Consider the following 24354-nt stretch of genomic DNA (forward strand, 5'->3'; position numbering starts at 1 on the left):
GTCGGCAAAGTCCGATATAATATTCTGTCAGAAAACAAAGTCAGGTTCACCAAAGCACCGTGAAGTTTGTTGCAGCGCAGAGTTTTCTGTCTGTCCCCCTGACAATCGTCACCGGGCGTTCACAGGTGTTCAGCCCCCGGTGCGGAGCGTCTCTCTCGGCTGACGCTGTTCCAGCTCCCGTGGTCGCCCTCTCCTTCACACTCTGTTTTGTCTGATTCCACAGCTCTATATTCAGCCTCATAAGTTGTAATAGTGGCGCCACATCTCTGCTCCGACATTATATTTTAAACTAGTTGTTTTTTTGTGTTAGATTCAACTCTTCTGGATGAATCATGGAGAAACTTAGCAGCTTAGCTTAGTTTAGCTGCGGCTGAAACATCGCTCTGGTCCGGTGGTCGCTTCCTCTTCCCCGGTGCAGGCGCGTCTCTCTCGGCTGACGCTGTTCCAGCTCCCGTGGTCGCCCTCTCCTTCACACTTTGTTTTGTCTGATTCCACAGCACTATATTCGGCCTCATAAGTTGTAATAGTGGCGCCACATCTCTGCTCCGACATTAATAGCTAGTTGTTTTTTTTGTGTTAGATTCAGCTTTTCTGGATGAATCACGGAGAAATTTAGCAGCTTAGTTTAGCTTAGCTTAGTTTAGCTGCGGCTGAAACGTCGCTCCAGTGGTCGCTTCCTCTTCCAGACTCTGTTGTGTCTGATTCAACAGGCGATATTCGGCCTCGTATCATGAAACTAGTTTTCTTCCAAATATACTGATATTTTAAAGTATTTACTAGTATGATATTTTAGTGTATGCTTTTCCCTATCGCTAGCGTAGCATGGGACAGGAGTGTTTTGGGAGACCCACATTTTACCGTCCTTGAAGGCACCACTACAGAAAATGCGGAAACGTAGTTTGTAGTCTAAGGCCGAGCTCCAAAACGCGTCACCCGGGGGCTTTTTGCCGGCAAATGAACTGGGAGCTCTGGCTGCAGGCAACATGGAGGGAAGTTAAACATTGTTCATTTGCATCTACTACCGACATTGTAATGATACAAAGCTGGTTGAAAATCGGCGAAGTTGCCCTTTAAGGCCAGTTGATTGGGGACGGCTTGTGCAATTGGGGACAAAAGCCGTGTCCCCAATTGGTAAAAAGCTGATTTTTGGGTTAGTGGTTAAGGTTAGGGTTAGGTTAAGGTTAGGGTAAGGGTTAGGTTTAGGCAAATAGTGGTTATGGTTATGGTTAGGGTAAGTCTCCAGGAAATGAAAGTCTATGTAAATACCCCAAAAGTGGCTTAAGTAAGTGTCTGGGTATGTGTGTGTGTGTGTGTGTGTGTGTGTGTGTGTGTGTGTGCCTGTGCAAAGTGTATCATTTCAGCAGCTGTGTTCGCTCAGCAGTGTGAGTGTTTCTCTCTCCCTCCTCTATCTGACAAGAGACACTGAGGAACCAGACCCAGACCCAAACCCAGGATAGAGTGGTTTACTGAATGTGGAGTGGAAGGTGTGGATGTGGATCAGTGAGTCAGAGGAAACTCTGTAGAAGGACAGAGAGCCAGCAGACCAGTCCAGATACACTGCTACTCTGTCAGAGTCAGAGGAGGAGAGGGAAGGTATGTCTGTTTTTCTGTTATTGTGCCAGGCAGAGTAACTGTTATAATAGCAGCTCAGACTCCAGGACTTTTCATTCCCTCCAATCCAGCAGTCATCACCCTCTCCTTTCCTTCTGATTCCTCTGTAAGTCACTCCTATACAAACCTCTCCTTTCCTCTCGACCTCCCAGTAACAGCGACCAGTCAGGCCATTTCTACACAGCAGCTGAAGACAGCAGTCGAATCTCTCTGGGTGATCAGGATATGGCTGCTCCCATCTCACTGCTGTCACCTTTCTGTTGTCTTCAGACAGGGAGAGCTTTCTGTGTGCTGTGTTTGGGTCCAGTGTGAGTTCACAGGCATCTGAAGGAGAGAACAAGAACGATCGTTATTGGGAAACGCAGCCCAGGTGTATTAGGTAATACAACAGTAGCTTCTCATCTAATACACCTGGGCTGCGTTTCCCAATAACAATCGTTCTTAGTGGTTACGAAGATTTCTTACAAGCAATTTTAAGAAGGTCTGTAGATTTTTACACGCGTTGCCCAAAACAGCACTTACCTTACCTTAAGTGCGTCTTTGGTCGTGTTCCATTATTTTACGCTTCACCCTGTGTTGCACAGCTGATAACCAATCACAGCACAGAGGAGGAAGGTCTTTGGGAGGATTTGAATGACAGAGAGAGGCACACAGGGCTCTGGAAACCACTTCTGACAGGTATGTAAATGTAGGCTACAGTTAGTCGCGCTGTCCAATTTAGAAATGCATAGTTGTTTATGGTTGATTAGACTTACTGCATTCATTTCCACACAAATAGTCCTTTTGTCAAAACCTTGAAAATACACAAAATAACATTTTGTGCTTAGGATACTATGACAGGTTACATTTAAAAAATACAGGCAATCGCGCAGAAACAGAAGAGGTGGTGATACGACAACATTGTACAAGGTAAAACACAATATTGAGCAAGCCTGGGACACACGTGTTCTCACTGTATTGTTATTATTAAGTATGTTGCCAAGTTATTCAAAGTTTCTTTTAAACAGCCCCCAACACACATACAGCCACAAATCACCCATTTTGTATTTTAATTGTTTCCCAACATACCCCAATTGCTGAAGTTCATTAAATTAACAATGAAAGTCCTGATTATGCTCTGAAAATAGGTAGCCTGCATTTCACATAGTTTTTAAATATGTTTGCAGTTGGTGTTAATCACTCTATTAAATATTTTATCATGGTTATAAACATTGTGTACATATTCTACTGTAGACTACAATCATCATTGGCAGTCCAAATAAAGCTGCCTCATGATCTTTTCCTCCTTTTTTCCTCCTGTTCTTAGCGTCCTACGAGTCAGAAGCATTGCAATCTATGACAGGTTTTTAAAAGCATCGTCAGTTAAGAAGCTTTTGGGAAACCCACCATAAAAAACCCACCTTAAGATGCTTCTTACGATGTACTTTACGATCTTAGGCTTACGATACTTTTGGGAAACGCAGCCCTGCTCTCTTTATTTGCTGTTGATTTATTATTAGCAACTTGACTGCTAATTTCTGAACAGTTTGATTATAACAGATGATGTCAGCCATCATCCTGATTCACAGTAGGATCTGAATGAATGGACGTCACATACTGTGGTGTAGATGGACTTTCTATCTCAGTAGTTGAATGTGTGTTGCTTTGTTTTCATGAATCAAACTAAAAACACACTTACACTTCCTCAGACCTGGTTTCAGCCACTGCACTCCACCATGGTCCATACTGGGGAATAAACAAAGCCAGACCAGCAGATTCTCTTTGATGATGGAAACATGGATATTTAATAACCTTCAATATGAAGGATTTCCACTCATATCCTCCATTAAACATTAAACAGTATTCCTCATCTTCTCAGTGTGACAGAGAAAATGTGTGTGACTCTCAGCCTTCTAGCAGACGTTGCCTCTCCATACCTGAGAGAGTCCAGTCTCCAGTGTGGATCCTCCAGTCCAGCAGAGAGCAGCTTCACTCCTGAGGCTCCTGGATGATTGTAGCTCAGGTCCAGCTCTCTCAGATGGGAGGGGTTGGAGCTCAGAGCTGAGGCCAGAGAAGCACAGCCTTCCTCTGTGAGCAGACAGCCTGACAGCCTGCACACACACACACACACACACACACACACACACACACACACACACACAGCTACAGTGTTGCATTTTCTTCCAGTGATGTATAGTTTGTAGTGTTCAGAGTTCCTCTCTTAAAGTATAATTTCAGTTATCTTCCACCTGGACCTTGTTTTCCTAGTTTTTACTGTCATGATGATTGAGTTCAACCTTTCATCACTTCCTCCACTGTAGTTTTACGTAGCTTCAGTTAAACAGGAGCGCTGCTTTCCAACACACACACACTGCAAACACACTCTCCAACAGTTGAACCCAAAAAGTGATTAAAACACAGTAAGACTCACACTGCAGTTAAACATCTTCAAATAGTTGTGGCTGAACACTTATCATGACATTTGAGTTATAATAGTCCATTTGATGCTTTTTGAGCATTGCTCACTCTCTTCCCTGTTTACTTGTCACAGCCCCAGTTCACCACTAGATGGCTCCACTGAACTGTTCATGACCCGGACCTCTTGCTGAGTTTCTGTCTTTGCACTTCGGTCCACTCAGTCCACTTTTACATTACTGTGCTGGCTGCTGGGTTTCCACTGTGTTCAGGTCATATTGGAAGAACGAGAAGAACAGGCTTTCACTGCTTTGTTTTGTTATTCTTATTAAAAGATTATATAAGGCTACGGGGCTGAAAAATAAGACTGAAAAACAATTTCACTCCTGCTTGTCTGCTTTATTTATTTTTACCTCCACTAAGGGAATTGGACAGGGTTTTGTTTTCGCCCTGTTCGTTTGTTCCTGTTTGTCTGTTAGCAGGATAACTCCAAAAGGTATTAATGGATTTGCATGAAACTTTGTGGAAAGATTGGTCATGGGGCGAGGAAGAGCTAGTTAACTTTTCACACTGATTGGCAGGGGGCGTGGCTTGTGTTAAAAAGGCATATAACTTCACGTAACATGATTCACGTAACAACATCAAACTTTGTGGCCAATCAGCAGACAGAAGAGAGACAAACCCTCCATTATTGGACCAATCAAACAACATGGAGGCGCTGGAGAGCTCACTTCCTGTTTACGCTGGTAGAAGAGCAGCTCTAATAGAAACTGAACAGATATAGAGCTGATTGGTCAGGTGGTGTTGAGATAATCAGATCAAATCATTAAAGTGTGTAGAATGTGAACAGGCAGATCTCATGTCCCATTCAGGTCCAGTCAGGAAAATGTGAAACCAGTCGGTGATGTGGCATGGAAGAAATTAACTTTTGGTGAAAATCCGACATGTGGAACTGGAATATACTGACAGCTGCAGAGTGTTGGTGGAAGTCTGAGCTCTACTGAGGAACATCTAGTGTTTTTAGTTTTATTCTAGCAATAAAGACGTGTTTTAAATTAAAGCCTTTAAACTTGAGAAATAGTGATTATACATATATTGTGATAAAACTATCAGCTGATATGAAAAGTTTATGATAATATTTTCAGCCATATCACCCAGCACTAATCGTTGTTTATTCTTGAGGATTGCTTTTCCAAGCTTTTGTACAGGTTTTCTGAAAGAGAGATCCCAGCTCTCAGTGAAAACTCCTTGTTTAAAAGGAGTTACATGTTGGATTTTCTCATTGGTGCACTGCTCGGAAATGAGTTATGATGAAAAAAGTTTAATTGTCTGCAACATAAACAGTTGACCCAAAGATCAGGTCTGTGTTTCATATTTTAGGTTTCAACAACAGAGGCAGTAAGGAGAGGTCAGGTATTGACATTAATGTGCATGTAAAGCAGAATTTAAATGGTCTGTTGAACAGTATCAGTGATCCTGACCTGAGAGTTTCCAGTCTACAGTGTGGACTCTCCAGTCCAGCAGAGAGCAGCTTCACTCCTGAATCCTGCAGGTTGTTGTTACTCAGGTCCAGCTCTCTCAGACTAGAGGACTGGGAGCTGAGAACTGAGGCCAGAGCTTCACAGCTTCTCTCTGACAGCTGACAGACACTCAGCCTGAAGGAGAATTAGTGATGAAGACAAACAAGAACATTAAAAATATTTATTTTTTCTCTCCTGTATAAAAGATCACTTCATATATTGAATTTATCCAGTTTTCTATGCACTTACACAGATTTATTGGAGGCTTTGACCACTGGCAGCAGCCTCAGAAGAGCCTCCTCTGAAGCAGAGTATTTCTTCAGGTCAAACACGTCCAGCTCTTCTTCTGATGACAGTAAGATGAAGACCAGAGCCGACCAATGAGCAGGGGAGAGTCTGGCTCTGGAGAGACTTCCTGATTTCAGGTACTGTTGGATCTCCTCCACTAGAGAACGGTCATTCAGCTCATTCAGACAGTGGAACAGATTGATGCTTCTCTCTGGAGACGGACTCTCTCTGATCTTCTTTTTGATGTACTCAACTGTTTTCTGATTGGTCTGTGAGCTACCTTCTGTCTGTGTTAGCAGGTCTTGTAGGAGAATCTGATTGGTCTGCAGTGAAAGACCCAGGAGGAAGCGGAGGAACAAGTCCAGGTGTCCATTTGGACTCTGCAAGGCCTTGTCCACAGCACTCTGGTAGAGGTGTGTTAGTTTAGATTTGTCTGTTAACAGTGTAGACCACCAGGATGTTGATTGAGTTTCTGACAGCAGATTGACACCAGAGTCGATGAATGAGACGATGACATGAACAGCAGCCAGAAACTCCTGAATGCTCAGATGGACAAAGCAGAACACCTTGTCCTGGTTCAACCCAAGCTCCTCTTTAAAGATCTGTGTGAACACTCCTGAGTACACTGAGGCTGCTCTGATATCAATGCCACACTCTGTCAGGTCGTCTTCATAGAAGATCAGGTTGCCTTTCTCCAGCTGCTCAAAAGCCAGTTTTCCCAGAGAGAGAATCATCTTCCTGGTCTCTGTATTCCAGAGTGGATCTGTCTCAGCTTTCCCATGATACTTGACGTTCTGCAGTTTGGACTGAACCACCAGGAAGTGGATGTACATCTCAGTCAGGGTCTTGGGCAGGTCTCCTCTCTCACTGGTTTTCCACATATGCTCCAGAACTGTAGCAGTGATCCAGCAGAAGACTGGGATGTGGCACATGATGTGGAGGCTTCGTGAAGTCTTGATGTGGGAGATGATTCTGCTGGCCTGCTCCTCATCTCTGAATTTCTTCCTGAAGTACTCCTCCTTCTGTGGGTCAGTGAAGCCTCTCACATCTGTCACCATGTCAACGCACTCAGGCGGGATCTGATTGGCTGCTGCAGGTCGTGTGGTTATCCAGAGGCGAGCAGAGGGAAGCAGTTTCCCCTTGATGAGGTTTGTCAGCAGCACATCCACTGAGGTCGACTCTGTAACATCAGTCAGGATCTCGTTCTTCTTGAAGTCTAGAGGAAGTCGACACTCATCCAGACCATCAAAGATGAACACAGCCTGGAACTTGTCAAACCTGCAGATTCCTGCTTCTTTGGTCTCAGTAAAGAAGTAATGAAGAAGTTCCACCAAGCTGTACTTTTTCCCTTTCAGCAGATTCAGCTCTCGGAAAGTGAATGGAAATGTGAACTGTATATCCTGGTTGGCTTTGTCTTCAGCCCAGGCCAGAGTGAACTTCTGTGTTAAGACTGTTTTCCCAATGCCAGCCACTCCCATTGTCATCACTGTTCTGGTTGGTTTGTCTCTTCCAGGTAAGGGTTTAAAGATGTCTTCACATGTGATTGGTGTTTCTGGTCTCGCTGGTTTCCTGGATGCTGTTTCAATCTGTCTGACCTCATGTTCATCATTGACCTCTCCACTCCCTCCCTCTGTGATGTAAAGCTCTGTGTAGATCTGATTCAGAAATGTTGGGTTTCCTGCTTTAGCAATCCCCTCAAACACACACTGAAACTTCCCCTTCAGATTGGATTTGAGTTCACGTTGGCAGATGGCAGCAAGAGTTTCTGAAAGAACAAACAACAAATAACGTCAATGAGTGGATGTTTCGGTTATTATGTGAATCTGTTCTGAAATGCACAATAATGCACCTTTTTGTGGAAGACCACACCCACCACCACGCCCCCTTTTGGCCAATCAACATGAAAAGCTAATCAGTTCTTCTTTGGCCCATAACCAACCTTCGTACCAAGTTTTGTGCAAATCTGTTCCCAATTTTTAGAGATATCCTGCTAACAGGCGGATGGATGGACAAACACACAGATGCAGGTGAAAACATTTCTTCCTTGGCGGAGGGAGTAAATAATTTTCTCAGATTATCCAGAGGGATTGTGCTCATTTACCTTTCAATCTTGAACTGAATAGGTCTCGTTTGGCAAATATTTAGATTTACATATTTAAATACATCTCTCATTTTCCACCATCTCCCCTCTCCATCATGTTAAACCTGTTAAAAGCCTCTTACTGCTCTGCAGAGAGTCAGCCAGCTCCTCCTGCTTCATTCTCCTCAGGAACTGCAGTGTGATCTTCAGAAAAGCCTTTCTGCTGCTCCTCCTCTGCTCTTCCTCCTCAACATCCACCACCTCCTCATCCTCCCTCTGCCTCTCTGAGCATTCTGGGTAATCTGGACTCAGAACCCTCTGGAACTTTTTCAGCTCGTTCTTCACAAAGGTGACGATGTTCTCCTCAAGCAGCTGGAACAGAATAATATAAGAATCAAACTTTCTCACTAAAATCGTGGAACACAACATCTGATCCATCATAGACTGAAAGCCCGCTGGTCTAAAGAGTGCAGCATGGAGACTGAGGGTTTGTTTTGCATTTCACTTGTTGGTGAAGTAAAAGGTGTTGTTGTTCATTTACACACCATAAATATGGAGTCCAGGTCTGTTTGATGCTCCTGGGCAGACTGACCACTGGGAGACTCTGACCTCTGGTGGAGTCTGTGGAAACAAACAAAACATCAGATAGTAGGTCATATTATATCACACACACACACACACACACACACACACACACACACACACACACACACACACACACATTTTATAATACTTTATTTTGCTCATTCACATAAGAGCACAGCATTCAAATGTTTCAAGGTTCTACAGTTATGGACACTTAAAGAAATAGTTCACCCACAAATGACAATGATGTCATTATCTCCTTCCCCTCAGGTCAGTTGAAACACTGAAGTTTGTATGTCAATATAACACACAGTGAGTTAGCTGCACAGCTTCATATCAGCCTTCTGCAAAACAACTGGAGTGAATTGAGAGCGTTTCTTTAGAGTCCAAAAAGAAAAAAAATGACATAAAATTACTGCAAACAGTTCTGCAGCAGAAGAAACTGCACTGTGCACAAGTACAACTTGTCATGTATTCAAATACTTTAGACAGAAATAACAAAATGGACTCTGAATCAAAAGTTGCTTTTTGGTGACTATTTTAGAAACCAAGTGGTACAAAGATACTTTATGCTGCAAAGTTTATTGGCTAAAAGTTGTGGTAAATGTGTGGCATCTAAAAGCTAAACAGAGTGAGAATGTCACATCTTGGCATCTTGGGTATGATGTAAAATTTTATTTTTCCATTTGTATTTATCACTTTATTCGGTCATTCAAGCATGCTCGACTCATAATTACAATATTTCCGGCAGCATTTGAAGGCAGCATCTGCTTGCTACTGTAATGGCAGTTTGCACAGTGACATTACACATTTTTTGGTCATTTTTAAAAAAAATATTTTTAGAACTTTAGAACTCCAGTTGTTTTGGAGAAGGCTGATATGAAGCTGCTCCAGCTAACTCGCTGTGTGTTATATTGACAAGACAATACAATACAATACAATACAATACATCGGGGGCTGTGGGAACATTGGAAAACACAGAAGATCAAAGCACCTGACCATCACACAGGACTGTTTACTTGCTAACAGTATGAATGGCCAGACCAATTTTACATGTCATCATGAATGAGAGTCTGACGACAACAAACCCATCTGTTTTCATCAGTTTCAAGTTTTTACCTGTTATCAATAGAGTGGTGTCCATGTTTGAAGTCAATAGGAGGATTAATAGACCGGTCACTCTTCATGGACACACAGCTGGGTGCAGGAGAGTCTGGTCTGTCCTGTTGGATCCTGATAGAAACACAGGATGGACAAAGCAGAGCTGATGGTAGAAAACAGTTAGACAGACCGGCTTTTGCCCAGCAGGTTGACAGTTGCTGGAGAGAAAATGAGAAACACTCTTCCCTCCGTCCACAACTTCCTCCAAAGTTCCTTTATACAAGAAACTGAAGCTCCAAATTGCTTCTTAGTGTCTCACAGTGACAGACTGGTTATACTGGGCAGCTCCCAGGTGAATATATTACTGTATGTGAAGAAGAGTGATGCTGAAAAAGAGCATGCATGCTCAGTAAACCTAACCTGACTTGCCAGATGGTTTGTTACACAGAACCATCTGGGAAGTCATCCTTGGAAACTGTTTGGAAAAGGGCAGGCACTTTCAAAAAATACTTGGCAGGTGATTGGATGAACCATCTGTCTATCACTGTCTATCACAGGCTAACTTCAACCAATCAGATCAACGAACCATATAAAACTCTTGCCGAAGCCGGTCGGGAGAAGAGCGAAAACATCTTTTCCATTCAGAAAAATCTTCAGTGCGGTTCTTTGCTCTTCTTTCAACTAAGAAATACTCTCGCTAGCCTACGCTACACTAGCCTGTTTAGGAGCCGCCATTGTTGTGAACGAACAGTCGCTTCTCGCTGTCGTCACACCTAAGCCCCGCCCCCAGCTGCCCTCACAGGACGCTGATTGGTCCGCACCGCTGTGGTTCGGCCACAAACACATAACTTGAAGCCTGGCAAGATGGATTCTCGCGTGATCGTGATCTCGCGAATCCAGCTGCCTTGCAAGGTAACAGCAAACCTTCTCTGCATAAGTAATAGTTAAAACATGATACAGTAACATTGTAATGCTAGGAACAACTTACTTATTTTCAGAAGAATGGTGTTCATCTTTAAAATCAATATGTCCACCCTTTGACTGGTCGCTCTTCAGGGACACACAGCTGGGTTGAGGAGAGTCTGGTCTCTCCTGCTGGATCCTGAGCACAATAAACCCCCCAAGGCATAGTAGACATATATCATTTAATAATAGGAAAACCAGCCTTTAAATGTTTACAAAGCAGTAGTAGGAGCAGCAGGTTTAGAGGCATAAACCTTTAAAGGTAGACTATGTTTTGTTGTAAAAACAGTGTTAGAGTACAGTGAAAGTCTAAAGTGCATGAAGCAGCATGTATTTCATCGCACCTGCTTTTATTGAACTGGATGGAAAGATGATCAGATAACATATCAATATAATTTTGAAAAATAGATGTCTTGAACTGAATAAACATGAACAAACAGCCATATAAAATAACATCAGGATCAAAGTCCAAATCTCTCTCAGAGAAGAGACTCCAATCTGAAGTCTGTGGCAGAGAAAAGTAGTTTTATGATGCGTCTATCAGATGGTGAAATTTAAATTCCTCATCTACCGTGAACTAAAGAGGCTTCCTGCTCTGATTAAAACACATTAAAAAGACTACAGCTAATTTACATGTTCAGGACATTAATGTTAACACCCAAACACGGATATGTTCACAAACTGTCACAAAGTGTTTTCATGTTTCCAACCAAAACAATGACTTTCACCCTCCTAATCACAAACAGTGATTTTCTATATTCTGTATGCTTTTCTTATTACAGTTAAATCAATCAACAGTAAACTTAACAGGTTGAAGAATAAAACACTATAAACTGTAATGTAAAATGTTTGCTACAATACCTTTTCATGTTGGAAAGAACCTGCTGCCTCGCCGTAAGAGAAAGTAGACTGAACTGATACTGTGTGTGTGTGTGTGTGTGTGTGTGTGTGTGTGTGTGTAAGTGTGTGTGTGTGTGTGTGTGTGTGTGTGAGAGAGAGAGAGAGAGAGAGAGAGAGAGAGAGAGATTAATCATTAACCAACAGTCTCAGGTCAGAAGACAGACTTTTGATTTTATTCTTGTCACATCAGGAAATAGTGTCAGACTTGGGTTGAAATCAAGACTAGAAGAAGACTAGAAGTTTTCTTAAAGTCAAATCCCATGATCAGGGTTTAGCTTTCATATCAATAAAAAATATACCCTAAATGCAATTAAATCATATGTAGTCCAGTTTGTTTGCAGTGCAATTTTTCTTAGTTTCATTACTCATGCAGTTCCTGCTTTTTGACTTCAGTTGTACCCAACCAGGTTTTAAAGTAGATTGATGTGAAATAGTAGGTTCCTGCAGAGCTGCAACACATGTAGATCCAGGAGCTGGTAGATCTATGACCCAGTAAATCCAGGACCCGTTAGATCCAGGACCCAGTAGATCCAGGACCCGGTAGATCCAGGACCCGCACTGGACTAAAAGGGCCTGTATCCGGAAAGATGGTATACAGGTTTTTGGATCTGTCACATATCTGTAACGTTTACGGAGAGGATACAGGGATATCTGATCCATCACAGATGCTTATATAGGATATTGTCCAGATATCTTCCCTTTAACATATCCTTTAGAATGCCAAATTCATATATCACAAACAGTACAGATCCGGAAAAATGGCATCAACAATATTTCTTGTATCTTCAGCCATCTTTATAGTGACAGATACAAAGAAATCTGATGATGCCATTTTCTGCAATCTGACCAGGCAGGCCCGTATCTCATTAGATTCGACAATATGTAGCCTAGGTTTTTGGGTCTGCTACAGGTCCTTATGTTTACAGAGAGGATACAGGGATATCTGATCCGCCACAAATGTTAATATATGTATGTAGGTGGGTATGTGTGTATGTATATATATATATATGTATATGGGATATATGTATGGTGGTACACACAGGAGCTGGAGATTAATTATGAGTACAGCACTCGTGTTCTTTGAGCCAGTTTTTGAGAGATTCTTTGAACAGTCCAAGGGTAGCACAGGTCCTTACATGTGTGGGCAGAGTGTTCCAGTGCTGCGTGGCTCGGACAGAGAAGGCTGAACGTCCAAAAGTACTCCTTCTAAACGGAACTACGCAGTCCCCACTGGATGTGGACCTTGTGGGTCTGTCATTGTCCTTTATGGCCACAAACAGACTCATTGGTGGGGGGGCAAGACCATGAAGGATTTTAAAAACAAGGCAGGTGTTCTATAGGACAAAATGTTGTATGTTCTGGTCTACTGTGGATCTGGTTCCATCTGTCTGTCTGTTTGCTGTTGGTGGAGCGAGGAGCGTTCAGGAACCTTCCAGAAATGGCCAAACTGGGACTTTACAACAATCCAAGACTGTCCTACATAGACCCACAGGCCTTCAGGTAAGTGTCTGTCTGTCTGTCTGTCTGCCTGCCTGTCTGCCTGTCTGCCTGTCTGCCTGTCTGCCTGTCTGCCTGTCTGTCTGCCTGTCTGCCTGTCTGCCTGTCTGTCTGCCTGTCTGTCTGTCTGTCTATCTTTCTATCAGATTGGATTGGATTGATGTGAATGTTTGGACTTATCGGGTGTCGGGCCAGCTGCTCTGCTACATACACACTAACTGACTGACTGTCTGGATGTGAATATCACTGCTGTTGTGGTAAAAAACAAACAAAACACAGAACTGTAATATTGGTATTTTTATTCTTGTTGTTTTATCCAAATTAAAACTTCTGGGAGAGTTTGATGAAAATCCCTCTGTCGCATTTCAGATCAGAAGCGTTTTGTTCTTCATTGTTTTGGGTTTAAAGGTTAAAGGTTAAAGGTTTTAGTTCTGGACTGGTGATGACTGACCGGCCTGTCACAGGAAGCTCACAGGTTTGATCTGCTGAAGTGTCTTTGAGCAAAACACTGAACCCCAAACCTCTTAAAGTCCACACAGCAGGTTTCTATGGAAGCCCGTTGAGGACATACACAATATTTATACATTTTATTTACGCCTTTTATTTGCTGTGATAACAAATTAATTTTCTTTGTTATCTCAAGGTAACACAAAAATGATCTTGATCTGTATCATTAAGGCACAATGCTGTTTCAGGTCATAATTAAAGAGAACTGTTTGGTGATCAATAACCTGCTGATCCTCTGACATCACACACAGAATGATCACATGTTTCCTGAAATTATTTCAAAAGAAAATGATCTCATTATCTCAAGAAAGATATTTTGTTATCCTGAGATCTGGAAATGTTTTTCTCATTATGTCGAGAAAACAAAATGTTGGAAATGACAAAGAGAAAGTTGAAATGAAAATGAAAAAGTTGATGAAATAACTCATTTGTTTGTTTGTCCTCTATTGATTGAAGCACTTAAAGCATGTCTATACAAATAAAGGTTATTATTATTATTATTATTAATAACTTGTTATCACAGGAAAACGGCATCAATAAAAAGTATGAATATATGTCCTTAATGGGCTTCTGTAGCTTTTAACCAGTGATCAGTCAGACCTGTAGAACAGAGTGAGTGTGTGTGTGTGTGTGTGTGTGTGTGTGTGTGTGTGTGTGTGAACAGGTTGGTGTGGACCAGTGGACGGACAGCGCCACACAGTGGAGATCAGCTGAACTGCAGAGCGATGACATCATGCTGTTTCACATCACATGAAACTTCATTAAACTTGACAGTGATGCAGAGTATTTTGTATAAACTTTATTGATCTATTTGAACTCTGCTATTGCTATTTTTATTATTGTTATTATTACTTAACACCAAGCACCAGCTGTAACTACAGATGTGTGGACTGTGTGTGTGTGTGTGTGTGTGTTAGTGGGAGGGAGAGGCTGGTATGTTACATCTGACTTGAAGTTTTAATACAATACATGAATATGAGTTTTGTTCAAACATGTGATATCCACCATTTTAAAATAATGACGCTCTCCATATTGATTAACTGCTGACTTTTATTGTCTGATGAATTTCAGGCAAGGCAAGTTTATGTACATATTTATATAGTGAAGGCAATTCACAATGCTTTACACAAGGTATATAAGACATTCGATTACAAATACAGACTAAGATAAATAAAAAAAACAAAGGCCAAGTTGCAAAATTCATTTTGGTCACAAATTGGATCTGTAGCATTTTGGAATGAAACCAATTGGGTATGGATGTAGTATGAGGTGTGTGTGTGTCTGTGTGTGTGTGTGTGTGTGTGTGTGTCAAGTCAAGTTTATTTATAAAGCACAATTCGCACACAAGGCAACTCAAAGTGCTTTACATGATTAAAAACGAAAGATAAAGATAAAAACAGAGATGAATAAGAGAAAAAAATAAAAGTAAGAGAATTAAAAGTAAGAAAACAGTTTCTGAACAATGGAACTTAAAAGTTAGAGCAAGAGCAACATTATAAAATCAATGAGTGTTACAGTATAAAAATCAAAGTTCTGTCTATACTGATAAAAACATAAACCTGCACACATATTTAGACATATTAGGAGTTTAAGTGCTAAGAGTTTAATTATAGGCAATGGAAAACATAAAAGTTTTAAGCCTATAAAAGTGGTATCAGTTGGAGCATGAAGATCATTTGGAAGTCTGTTCCAGTTGTATGCAGCATAGTAAGTGAATGCTGCCTCACCATGTTTTGTTCTGACTCTTGGAACGGTTAATAGTCCAGACCCAGCTGACCTAAGTGTTCTGGAGGACTCATGGGGTGCAAGCAGGTCGGAAATGTATTTTGGTCCCAGGCCATTGAGTGATGTGTAGACAAGCAGTAATATTTTAAAATCAATTCTTTGCTTAACTGGGAGCCAGTGCAGGGACCTGAGAATTTGGGGTAATGTGTTCAGATTTTTTGGTTTTAGTCAGAATTCTAGTGGCAGCATTTTGAATAAATTGTAGCTGCTTAATAGTATTTTTTGGCAGACCAGAGAAGATGCGGTTACAGTAGTCTAATCTACTAGTTATAAAAGCATGGATAAGCTTTTCTATGTATTGATTTGACAAAAAGCTTCTGAATTGATATGGCTCTTAAAATTTGTGTGTGTGTGTGTGTTGATGGCAGTTTTAAGTTTCCTGTTGCTTAGTAACTTCTAACTGGAGAGAGAAGCTGACTGAAGGAAGACCAGAGTCCACCTGGACCAAAACAACTGTAGAATCCTGTGTTACTCAACGCCACAGAGCAGAGAGTTTATCATGTGTGTGTGTGTGTGTGTGTGTGTGTGTGTGTGATCCTCTGCAAAGTGTACTATCTTTTTTTCAGCAGCTGTCTTTGGTCAGCAGTGTCTCTCTCCCACCTCTGACAAGAGACACTGAGGAACCAGACCCAAACCTAAACCCAGGATACAGTGGTTCAGTGAATGTGGTGTGGAAGGTGTGGATGTGGATCACTGTGTCAGGGGAAACGCTGTAGAAGGACAGAGAGCCAGCAGGCCAGTCCAGATACACTGCTACTCTGTCAGAGTCAGAGGAGCGGGGGTAATGTATGAGTGTTTTTCTGTGATTGTGTCGGGCACAGTAACTGTTATCAGAGCAGAACAGACTCCAGGACTTTTCATTCCCTCCAATCCAGCAGTCATCACCTCTTCCTCTCCTGCTGATTCCTCTGTAAGTCACTCCTATATCAACCACTCCTTTCCTCTCAACCTCCCAGTAACAGCGACCAGTCAGACCATCTCTACACAGCAGCTGATACCAGCGGTCAAATCTCTCTGGGTGATCAGGATATGGCTGCTCCTCTCTCACTGCTGTCACCTTTCTTTTGTTTTCAGACAGGAAGAGGATTCTGTGTGCTGTTTTTGGGTCCAGTGTGAGTTCACAGGCATCTGATGAGAGAACAAGACACAATACAGCAGCAGCTTCTCATCTAATACACCTGCTCTCTTTATTTATTGTTGATTTATTATTAACAACTTGATTGCTAATTTCTAAACAGTTTGATTATAACACATGATGTCAGCCATCATCCTGATTCACTGTAGGATCTGAATGAATGGACGTCACATACTGTGGTGTAGATGGACTTTCTCTCTCAATATGTGTGTTGCTTTGTTTTCATGAATCAAACTAAATGCACACTTACACTTCCTCAGACCTGGTTTCAGCCTCTGCACTCCACCATGGTCCATACTGGGGGAGAAACAATGTCAGACCAGCAGATTCTCTTTGATGATGGAAACATGGACATTTAATAACCTTCAATATGAAGGATTTCCACTCATATCCTCTATTAAACATTAAACAGTATTCCTCATATTCTCAGTCTGTGTGACTCTCATCCTTCTAGCAGACGTTGCCTCTTCATACCTGAGAGAGTCCAGTCTCCAGTGTGGATCCTCCAGTCCAGCAGAGAGCAGCTTCACTCCTGAGGCTCCTGGATGATTGTAGCTCAGGTCCAGCTCTCTCAGATGGGAGGGGTTGGAGCTCAGAGCTGAGGCCAGAGAAGCACAGCCTTCCTCTGTGAGCAGACAGCCTGACAGCCTGCACACACACACACAAACACACACACACACACACACACACACACACACAAACACACACACATATACAAGCAGCAATCAGCTACATATTGTGGCCAGTGATGTATGGTTTATAGTGTTGCGATAAAACAATATTGATAATTATTTCAGTTAAATTTTCCTCGATTTTGAAATAAAACCAACTTGATAATTTTCAATAACGACCACAGCAGAGTTCCTCTCTTAAACTACAATTCCAGTTATTTTAAACCTGGACCTTGTTTTCCTAGTTTTTGCTGTCATGACGATTAATTGAGTTCAAAATTTAATCACTTCCTCTACACAGGGGCGTGGCTTCTCTTGAAAAAGCATATAACTTCTGGATTCACGTTAACACCATCAACTTTGTGGCCAATCAGCAGACAGAAGAAGAGACAAACCCTCCATTATTGGACCAATCAAACAACATGGAGGTACTGGAGAGACAGAACCAGACCTTGGTCCAGTGGTAGAAGAGCAGCTCTAATGGAAACTGAACAGATATAGAGCTGATTGGTCAGGTGGTGTTGAGATAATCAGATCAAATCATTAAAGTGTGTAGAATGTGAACAGACAGATCTCATGTCTCATTCAGGTCCAGTCAGGAAAATGTGAAACCAGTTGGTGATGTGGCATGGAAGAAATTAACTTTTGGTGAAAATCCAACATGTGGAACTGGAATATACTGACAGCTGCAGAGTGTTGGTGGAAGTCTGAGCTCTACTGAGGAACATCTAGTGTTTTTAGTTTTATTATAGCAATAAAGACGTGTTTTAAATGAAAGTTGACTGTCTGATCTATTTCAGTTTTTATTCAGGATAAACATTAACCCTTTAAACTTGACAGAAATAGTGATTATACATATATTGTGATAAAACTCTATCAGCTGATATGAAAAGTTGAAATGAGATAACATTTTCAGTCATATCACCCAGCACTAATCGTTGTTTATTCTTGAGGATTGCTTTTGCAAGCTTTTGTACAGGTTTTCTGAAAGAGAGATCCCAGCTCTCAGTGTAAACTCCTTATTTAAAAAGAGTTCCATGTTGGATTTTCTCATTGGTGCACTGCTCAGAAATTAGTTATAATGAAAAAAAGTGTAATTGTTTGCAATATTAACAGTTGACCCAAAGATTGGGTTTGTGTTTCGTATTTTAGGTTTCAACAACAGAGGCAGTAAGGAGAGGAAAATCCTACAGAGTTCATTTTTTCCCCTGACATTAATGTGCATATAATGCAGAATTGAAATGGTCTGTTGAACAGTAACAGTAATCCTGACCTGAGAGTTTCCAGTCTACAGTGTGGACTCCCCAGTTCAGCAGAGAGCAGCATCACTCCTGAATCCTGCAGGTCGTTGTGACTCAGGTCCAGCTCTCTCAGACTAGAGGACTGGGAGCTGAGAACTGAGGCCAAAGCTTCACAGCTTCTCTCTGACAGCTGACAGACACTCAGCCTACACACACACACACACACACACACACACACATATATACAAGCAGCAAACAGCTACATATTGTGGCCAGTGATGTATAGTTTGTAGTGTTGCGATAAAACAATATTGATAATCATCTCAGTTAAATATTCCTTGATTTAAACTATAATTCCAGTTATTTTAAACCTGGACCTTGTTTTCCTAGTTTTTGCTGTCATGACGATTAATTGAGTTCAAAATTTCATCACTTCCTCACACAGGGGCGTGGCTTCTCTTGAAAATGCATATAACCTCTGGATTCACGTTAACACCATCACCTTTGTGGCCAATCAGCAGACAGAAGAAGAGGCAAACCCTCCATTATTGGACCAATCAAACACATGGAGGCACTGGAGACAGAACCAGACCTTGGTCCGGTGGTAGAAGAGCAACTCTAATGGAAACTGAACAGATATAGAGCTGATTGGTCAGGTGGTGTTGAGATAATCAGATCAAATCATTAAAGTGTGTAGAATGTGAACAGGCAGATCTCATGTCCCATTCAGGTCCAGTCAGGAAAATGTGAAATCAGTTGGTGATGTGGCATGGAAGAAATTAACTTTTGGTGAAAATCCAACATGTGGAACTGGAATATACTGACAGCTGCAGAGTGTTGGTGGAAGTCTGAGCTCTACTGAGGAACATCTAGGGCCCTATCTTACGCCCGGCGCAAAACGCAGCGCAAGTGTCATTGCTAGTTTCCGACCGACGCAGTTGTCATTTTCATGCCCAGCGCCCACGTTGTTTAAATAGTAAATGTACTTGCGCCCATCTTTGCGCCCATGGGCGTGTTGGTCTTAAAATGAGGTGTGGTCAGGCACATTGTTGGCGCAGAAAGTGATTGCGCCATTGACCAACAAAAACCTGGTCTAAAGTCTGACACAGTGTTTTCCTGCTATTTAAAGGGCGCATTATTCAGATAGTAAGATGCGTCTCTCTCTCTCTCTCTCTCTCAACGTTGCCATGCAAAATAGAAAAATAGGATCATCTACTATGAAAATTTGCACTTTACTTAGTTCCTGACATGCGTTTTGTTGCCAAATTGCCATATGCTTTCACCATTACGCAATACCAAATGTGCAACGTACATGTCCCGTTAACCATAATCACACATTGTCAATTGCTAAATACGCAACCTACAACTAAGAAAAACAAAACATTAAATATGTAAAAAGCACAGCCCAGCAAAAAGTAATGAAAATAAACTGCAAAGGCATCTTACCTTCACCCGACGCACAGACACATCGCCATCGCGCATGAGCAGATCCGTTTCCTCAGCAGAAAACCGTTCGTTTCTCCAACTTGCCGAATCCGCCATTTAAATAGTAATGCGCCAAGGTGCAAGCGCACCTTGCTCTTAAAGGGAATGGGAGATGACAGTCTGATTGGTTGAGTTCATGTTACGCCCAAAACACACCTATGATTACTTAAGGGACTTAATACAACCCCTTTGCGCCTTGCGCCTTGCGCCTTACTTTGCGGCCACATTGTGTGTCGTTTAACTAGCAATTTGGATTTGGACACGCCCTAAATGCACTTGCGCCATGCGCTTTAGACCATGCGCCATGGATCGTTTAAATAGGGCCCCTAGTGTTTTTAGTTTTATTCTAGCAATAAAGACGTGTTTTAAATTAAAGTTGACTGTCTGATCTATTTCAACATTTATTAAGGAGAAACATTAATAACCCTTTAAACTTGACAGAAATAGTGATTTTACATATATTGTGATAAAACTCTATCAGCTGACATGAAAAGTTTATGATAACATTTTCAGTCATATCACCCAACACTAATCATTGTTTATTCTTGAGGATTGCTTTTCCAAGCTCTTGTACAGGTTTTCTGAAAGAGAGATCCCAGCTCTCAGTGTAAACACCTTATTTAAAAAGAGTTACATGTTGGATTTTCTCATTTGTGCACTGCAAAAAGGTATTAATGGATTTGCATGAAACTTTGTGGAAAGATTGGTCATGAGGCGAGGAAGAACTAGTTAACTTTTCACACTGATTGGCAAAGGCATATAACTTCTGGACGGATTCACGTAACAACATCAAACTTTGTGGCCAATCAGCAGACAGAAGAAGAGACAAACCCTCCATTATTGGACACATGGAGGCGCTGGAGAGCTCACTTCCTGTTTAGGCTGGCAGAAGAGCAGCTCTAATGGAAACTGAACAGATATAGAGCTGATTGGTCAGGTGGTGTTGAGATAATCAGATCAAATCATTAAAGTGTGTAGAATGTGAACAGGCAGATCTCATGTCCCATTCAGGTCCAGTCAGGAAAATGTGAAACCAGTTGGTGATGTGGCATGGAAGAAATTAACTTTTAGTAAAAATCCAACATGTGGAACTGGAATATACTGACAGCTGCAGAGTGTTGGTGGAAGTCTGAGCTCTACTGAGGAACATCGAGTGTTTTTAGTTTTATTCTAGCAATAAACATGTGTTTTAAATGAAAGTTGACCGTCTGATCTATTTCAACTTTTATTCAGGATAAATGAGATAACATTTTCAGCCATTTATTCTTGAGAATTGCTGTTGCAAGCTTTTGTACAGGTTTTCTGAAAGAGTGATCCCAGCTCTCAGTGAAAACTAAAAGCAGTTACATGTTGGATTTTCTCATTAGTGCACTGCTCAGAAATGAGTTATGATGAAAAAAGTTTAATTGTCTGCAACATAAACAGTTGACCCAAAGATCGGTTTTGTGTTTCATATTTTAGGTTTTAACAACAGAGGCAGTAAGGAGAGGTCAGGTATTGACATTAATGTGCATGTAAAGGTCTGTTGAACAGTAACAGTGATCCTGACCTGAGAGTCTCCAGTCTGCAGTGTGGACTCCCCAGTCCAGCAGAGAGCAGCTTCAGTCCTGAATCCTGCAGGTCATTGTTACTCAGGTCCAGCTCTCTCAGACTAGAGGACTGGGAGCTGAGAACTGAGGCCAGAGCTTCACAGCTTCTCTCTGACAGCTGACAGCCACTCAGCCTGAAGGAGAATTAGTGATGAAGACAAACAAGAACATTAAAAATATTTATTTTTTCTCTCCTTTATAAAAGATCATGTCATATATTGAATCTATCCAGTTTTCTATGCACTTACACAGATTTATTGGAGGCTTTGACCACTGGCAGCAGCCTCAGAAGAGCCTCCTCTGAAGCAGAGTATTTCTTCAGGTCAAACACATCCAGCTTCTCTTCTGATGACAGTAAGATGAAGACCAGAGCCGACCACTGAGCAGGGGAGAGTTTGGCTCTGGAGAGTCTTCCTGATCTCAGGTACCATTGGATCTCCTCCACTAGAGAACGGTCATTCAGTTCATTCAGACAGTGGAACAGATTGATGCTTCTCTCTGGAGACGGATTCTCTCTGATCTTGTCCTTGATGTACAGGACTGTTTTCTGATTGGTCTGTGAGCCACCTTCTGTCTGTGTTAGCAGGTCTTGTAGGATAATCTGATTGGTCTGCAGTGACAGACCCAGGAGGAAGCGGAGGAACAAGTCCAGGTGTCCATTTTTACTCTGTAAGGCCTTGTCCACAGCACTCTGGTAGAGGTGATTTACCTGAGATTTGTCTCTGGAGGATGATTGAGTTACTGACAGCAGATTGACACCAGAGTCGATGAATGAGTTGATGACATAAACCGCAGCCAGAAACTCCTGAATGCTCAGATGGACAAAGCAGAACACCTTGTCCTGGTACAGCCCACACTCCTCTTTAAAGATCTGTGTGAACACTCCTGAGTACACTGAGGCTGCTCTGATATCAATGCCACACTCTGTCAGGTCGGCTTCATAGAAGATCAGGTTGCCTTTCTCCAGCTGTTCAAAAGCCAGTTTTCCCAGAGATAAGATCATCTTCCTGGACTCTGTATTCCAGTGTGGATCTGTCTCATCTCTCCCATGATACTTGATGTTCTGCAGTTTGGACTGAACCACCAGGAAGTAGATGTACATCTCAGTCAGGGTCTTGGGCAGGTCTCGTCTCTTTCTGGTTTTCAACACATGGTCCAGAACTGTAGCAGTGATCCAGCAGAAGACTGGGATGTGGCACATGATGTTGAGGCTTTGTGAAGTCTTGATGTGGGAGATGATTCTGCTGGCCTGGTGTTCATCTCTGAATCTCTTCCTGAAGTACTCCTCCTTCTGTGGGTCAGTGAAGCCTCTCACCTCTGTCACCATGTCAACGCACTCAGGAGGGATCTGATTGGCTGCTGCAGGTCGTGTGGTTATCCAGAGGCGAGCAGAGGGAAGCAGTTTCCCCTTGATGAGGTTTGTCAGCAGCACATCCACTGAGGCTGACTCTGTAACATCAGTCAGGAACTCGTTCTTCTTGAAGTCTAGAGGAAGTCGACACTCATCCAGACCATCAAAGATGAACACAACCTGGAACTTGTCAAACTTGTAGATTCCTGCTTCTTTGGTCTCAGTAAAGAAGCGATGAAGAAGTTCCACCAAGCTGTACTTTTTCCCTTTCAGCAGATTCAGCTCTCGGAAAGTGAATGGAAATGTGAACTGTATATCCTGGTTGGCTTTGTCTTCAGCCCAGTCCAGAGTGAACTTCTGTGTTAAGACTGTTTTCCCAATGCCAGCCACTCCCTTTGTCATCAATGTTCTGGTTGGTTTAACTCTTCCAGGTAAGGGTTTAAAGATGTCTTCACATTTGATTGTTGTTTCTGGTCTCGCTGGTTTCCTGGATGCTGCTTCAATCTGTCTCACCTCATGTTCATCATTGACCTCTCCACTCCCTCCCTCTGTGATGTAAAGCTCTGTGTAGATCTGATTCAGAAGTGTTGGGTTTCCTGCCTTAGCAATCCCCTCAAACACACACTGAAACTTCTCCTTCAGATTAGATTTGAGTTCAAGTTGGCAGATGGCAGCAAGAGTTTCTGAAAGAACAAACAACAAATAACATCAATGAGTGGATGTTTCGGTAAACATGAGACATGTGAACATTTCCTGGTAATTGTACATACATCTACACTCCATGGCATCTATTCAGCTCATCACTGGTGGACAAAAAGGTCCTGACTGTGTGTGCAGCTCAATGTGAAAGGCAGCTGGTGTGGTGCTGTTTTTCCCCCCAGTGTGCACCACTGTGTTCAGCTTGTTACGCTCTAAACTAGAAAATGTGCTCAGTAGAGCACAGACCTCCTCCATGTCTGACAACACCCAGCAAGGCTTCACCCAGAGACATCACAGAAACCGTCAGAAGGCCCAGTGGTTCTTCTCTGCACAACCGTTTGTCATAGTTTTATATTATGTGAATCTGTTCTGAAATACACAATAATGCACCTTTTTGTGGAAGACCACACCCACCACCACACCCCCTTTTGGCCAATCAACATGAAAAGCTAATCAGTTCTTCTTTGGCCCATAACCAACCTTCGTACCAAGTTTTGTGCAAATCTGTTCCCAATTTTTAGAGATATTCTGCTAACAGGCGGACGGACGGACAAACACACAGATGCAGGTGAAAACATTTCCTCCTTGGCTGAGGGAGTAAATAATTTTCTCAGATTATCCAGAGGGATTGTGCTCATTTACCTTTCAATCTTGAACTGAATAGGTCTCGTCTGGCAAATATTTAGATTTACATATTTAAATACATCTCTCATTTTCCACCATCTCCCCTCTCCATCATGTTTAACCTGTTAAAAGTCTCTTACTGCTCTGCAGAGAGTCAGCCAGCTCCTCCTGCTTCATTCTCCTCAGGAACTGCAGTGTGATCTTCAGAAAAGCCTCTCTGCTCCTCCTCTGCTCTTCCTCCTCACCGTCCACCACCTCCTCATCCTCCCTCTGTGTCTCTAAGCATTCTGGGTAATCTGGACTCAGAACCCTCTGGAACTTTTTCAGC

The 24354-nt window shown here is 42.2% G+C and overlaps 1 protein-coding gene across 1 annotated transcript; it reads right to left on the minus strand.

The window, feature by feature from the left end:
* Positions 1-3493: 3493 nt before the first annotated feature.
* Positions 3494-24354, minus strand: LOC139660184 (NLR family CARD domain-containing protein 3-like; the record flags this gene model as incomplete). Its single annotated transcript, XM_071538261.1, has 5 exons — positions 24167-24354; positions 21601-23386; positions 21313-21486; positions 5487-5660; positions 3494-3701 (listed from the first exon to the last, which is right to left on the minus strand). Coding segments are annotated over exons 1-5 (2379 nt in total), but the record flags the coding sequence as incomplete, so codon positions are not given.

Source organism: Centroberyx affinis, unplaced genomic scaffold (assembly GCF_046629955.1).
Source record: "Centroberyx affinis isolate AG114_WGS23_722 - 3 ecotype Tasmania unplaced genomic scaffold, CSIRO-AGI_Caff_v1 ptg003236l_1, whole genome shotgun sequence".
Classification (NCBI taxonomy): domain Eukaryota; kingdom Metazoa; phylum Chordata; class Actinopteri; order Beryciformes; family Berycidae; genus Centroberyx; species Centroberyx affinis.